The sequence below is a fragment of the Colletotrichum fioriniae genome (genome assembly GCF_027942845.1).
Source record: "Colletotrichum fioriniae strain IMI 355084 chromosome Unknown scaffold_1, whole genome shotgun sequence".
NCBI classification, from domain to species: domain Eukaryota; kingdom Fungi; phylum Ascomycota; class Sordariomycetes; order Glomerellales; family Glomerellaceae; genus Colletotrichum; species Colletotrichum fioriniae.
The window spans coordinates 1,298,869-1,302,483 of NW_027076837.1; the positions used below are offsets into that span (position 1 = coordinate 1,298,869).

Below are 3,615 nucleotides of genomic sequence, written 5' to 3' on the forward strand. Positions count from 1 at the left end.
ACGGAGAGTTGAGGTGAGCGAAAACCTTGTGTGAAGAAGAAAATATGATGATGTTCACACTCATCCACGAATGGAGACTCTGGTAAAGCGTGATGTTGGGAAAGAAGAGGAACCCGGTCTTCTTCCTCTTGAGATATCCACACCTGCCAGTGCAACGACTCAGAAAACTTGAGGAAAGGACCGGGGGCCTCGACTCTGCGGGGACTTCTTTACCTACCACACGTCTTGGCCTCTTCTCTCTGTCGCCCTGTGTCTCGCTCTCTCTAACTCCCTTTCTTAGCAGGCAGACAGTAAAGACGGACGAAATCTAAGCAACGAACATAAACAGATCCCTTGAACCATAAGACCCGGCGAGCGGAACATAGGTAGAAAGAAGACCGACTCCAGAGTATCATCAGAGACCCAGAGCAAAACCGCTCAGCATCGGCAAGCAGCAGCAACAAAAAAACATCAGACCGAAACCCGGACCCAGACCCGCTCGATAAAAGTCACAACCCTCACCTGTATCACTCACTCAGCACCAAAGCCCAAGCATCGAACTCTCTGAACCCAAAATCCACAACACCCACGATCCCTGTCGCAGGGTTGTCTCGTTTCTCAGTCTCGTCCCTCTCCCTCCTATCTTGCCTTGTACTACACCTCTGCAAGTCACCCGGCTCACCTCAGTCGACGATACTCGGTACCTACCAGTAAGGGCTTTTTAACCGCCGTATCTGTCTTCCGTGTATCTGCCTGCAAGAAATTCGCGAGAGGTTTGGCTGTACCGGCCCGGTCAACAGATTTCCATCCATCCATCCATCCAGACTGTAAGTATGTATGTCTCTCTTTCCACCGACGCCCAACTTTCTCCGTCCCTTCACCCGTTCCCGTCCCCATCCCGGGCTGGACTGATCGGTACCTTGCCAGAAGTATCCATACCTCGTCGCATTTCTCTTCTCCCACCACAACAACATCCAAATCCACGCAAACGACATCTTGGAGAGGGTTTTGCACGAGAGGTACCACCAGCAACCAAACCATAGTCCACTACCACCTCCACCACAACCAGCCCACTACCACCACACTACGGGCACTACCAGAGGTCCAGTACCACCTCACCTCCCGATCTCAGTTCCCAGCGCCGTACCTTACCGGGGGTCCTGGCCCGTGCTTTCTTCGCTCTTTCCCTCTCCGGTGCTCGGTGCACGTACCCTTAAATCCTGACCGACCGACCTTATTTTTATTCGTGCACCTTGGCCTCGGCCCTCATCCTCCCACCTTCACACACCTCGAATTGAGACGGTTGTCCACCGAAACCAAGTCTGATTGTCCTTCTTTTATTCTTGACCGTCACTGCGGTGGTTTCTTCCCGTTTCCAGGTCTCAATTGGCATCATTTGCCCTCGGCGCATTCTCTGTTTGGCTGCTCCCCGCCTCCGAGGACCCGTTTCTTTTACCCCTCACTTTTCTCTGGTCGCTCTTTCGCGTCGGTGAATCTCGGTGGGGCACCACCACACAATCTGCCCAACTTCAAAGAAAAGGCGCGACAGCCAGACAGAGCCAAGTGTGTGTGTGTATGAGAAGAGAAGGGGCGCGGCAATTCCACTAGCCACCCTTTCTTCTTGAAACTCTTTTTTTCTTCTCTTTTCTCTCTAATCTTTTTCCGCCACATACAATTACACCAACGCACACCGAGGATGGGCCAAGGGTAGTTGCTGCTGTAATAAAGGGAATAAGACAACACAACTTGCAAGCATGCATCCGGCTCCGAGTCTGTTAGAGGCGCCTCCGAAGAATGGCAGTGAGGAGTCTGGAAACAGACCCCAAACTGGCTCACCTTCAATGTCTCATCATGAGCTGCCTCAGTCGCAACAGTCTCCGCTCCAACAACAGCAGTCATTGCCAGCGCAGCATCAACCGCCGCAGCAGCAAACGACTCCTCAGCACCAGTCACAGCAACCTCCCCCCACCCCCGGTCAGTCGGCTTCTCCTCCGCTGAGGAAGGACACCAACTCGTCCATATCAACTCAGGCCACGGCGGCATCCGCTGCCACCAATATGTCCGTGGACACAAGCAACACATCGTACAGTGCCGACACCTCTCCTAACTTAACATCCATATTCCATGTAAAGGATGGCTCCGACGTCTCTAACCGGGTCCGCGCGAGCAGGAGGCGAACCGGTCCTTTGTCCCAGCAACAGAGAGAGAAAGCCGCGCTCATCAGAAAGCTGGGCGCCTGTAATGACTGTCGCAGAAGGAGAGTTGCAGTAAGTCACCCGTGACCCCTTCACGTCTTTATGGTAAAAAAAATGCTCACCCCTGCTGACAATCCTGCCCTTGCCAAGTGCCATCCTAGCCATCACAACATGACGTGGGAGGATGCTGTCAGGAAATATCATAGGTCTCACAGTCCCAGCATCCAGGATATCGCCCCGTCTATGGCTGGCCAGCGGCCGCTCAGCCCAGCGCCGGCCCTGAACAACAACAATGTGAAGTCAATGTTTACACAGGACCCCGAGGAGATGGAGATAGACTCCCCGACGCCTCCTGGTGGTCACCGACTTAGCGAGTCCCGTATTCGCACTCCACTCCCGACCGGTCCCAGGCTCGACAAGCCCCCAGTCTTGCCTGGAATTGATAGTCTCAAATCTGACTTACAGACCAATGTTTCGAGAATTCTGTCCACCCCCAGTCGGAGCCGCTACTCAAGTGCACAGGCCTTGCTTCTGTACTGGCAGGACGACCCTGATTTCAGTGTTGGGAGCTCCGTCAAAGAACTTGGAGAAGTTTTCGACCAGTATTACCGGTATACGTTTTCGATCACGACTATTCCGTCTGCTTCTGAGGCTTGCAAAAGCCCGTGGAGATGGCTCTCGCGCAAAATTACCGACTTTGTGGAGGATCGTGATCAACGGGACGTTCTAAAGATTGTCTACTACAACGGCCATTCCTACTTAGACGGCAACCGGGAGATGGTGCTCGCCAGGTGAGTATTTCACAAGTACCCTTGTCAGGGGGCTCGGATTCTGACATCTTGCCAGCTCAAAAGATAAGGACAAGGCCGAGACTATTCGTTGGAGTGGTATTCAGCAGGTGCTTGAGGAGGCATGTTCAGACACCCTAATTGTGATGGACGCCGCATTCTTTCCATCTTCCAAAATGCATCGCCAACAAGGTGTCTTGGAATTGGTGGCTGCTGCTGTATCCGAGGAGCACTTCGATGCCCTGGATCGATGCACGTTTACCAAAGTTCTTACCGAGCACCTAAAGACACGCGCCTCTCAACGATTCACGAGCCCCTTCTCCGCAGCAGAGCTTCACTCGAAACTGCTGTCCAATTATCCTTCCCTCGTTCAGGATAGGAACCCTGAAAAGGAAACCATCACGAGCTTTCCGTCTCCGCTCCACATGCAAATGTCTGGAAATGCTCGACTACCCTCGATTCTTCTCGCACCTCTCAACATTGGTCCCTTGAGGACGAGCCTTCCGTTCGGCACAGAAGGTCAGCAATTGGTACTGTCATTCCGGATAGGAGACGAACCGATCGACATTGATAACTGGACGGAGTGGCTGAGAATGATGCCCGAGGGTGTCAAGGATGTGAGGGTTGACGGCCCTTTTCGACCGTCAAGATAG

The 3,615-nt window shown here is 53.1% G+C and overlaps 1 protein-coding gene across 1 annotated transcript; it reads left to right on the plus strand.

Moving 5' to 3' along the window:
- Nucleotides 1-2,345: 2,345 nt before the first annotated feature.
- N0V96_000350 (uncharacterized protein) lies at nucleotides 2,346-3,615 on the plus strand (the record flags this gene model as incomplete). The annotated part of the gene is made up of 2 exons (XM_053195487.2): nucleotides 2,346-2,965; nucleotides 3,021-3,615. The coding sequence occupies 2 exons, from the start codon at nucleotides 2,346-2,348 to the stop codon at nucleotides 3,613-3,615; spliced, it is 1,215 nt and encodes a 404-aa protein (XP_053047140.1).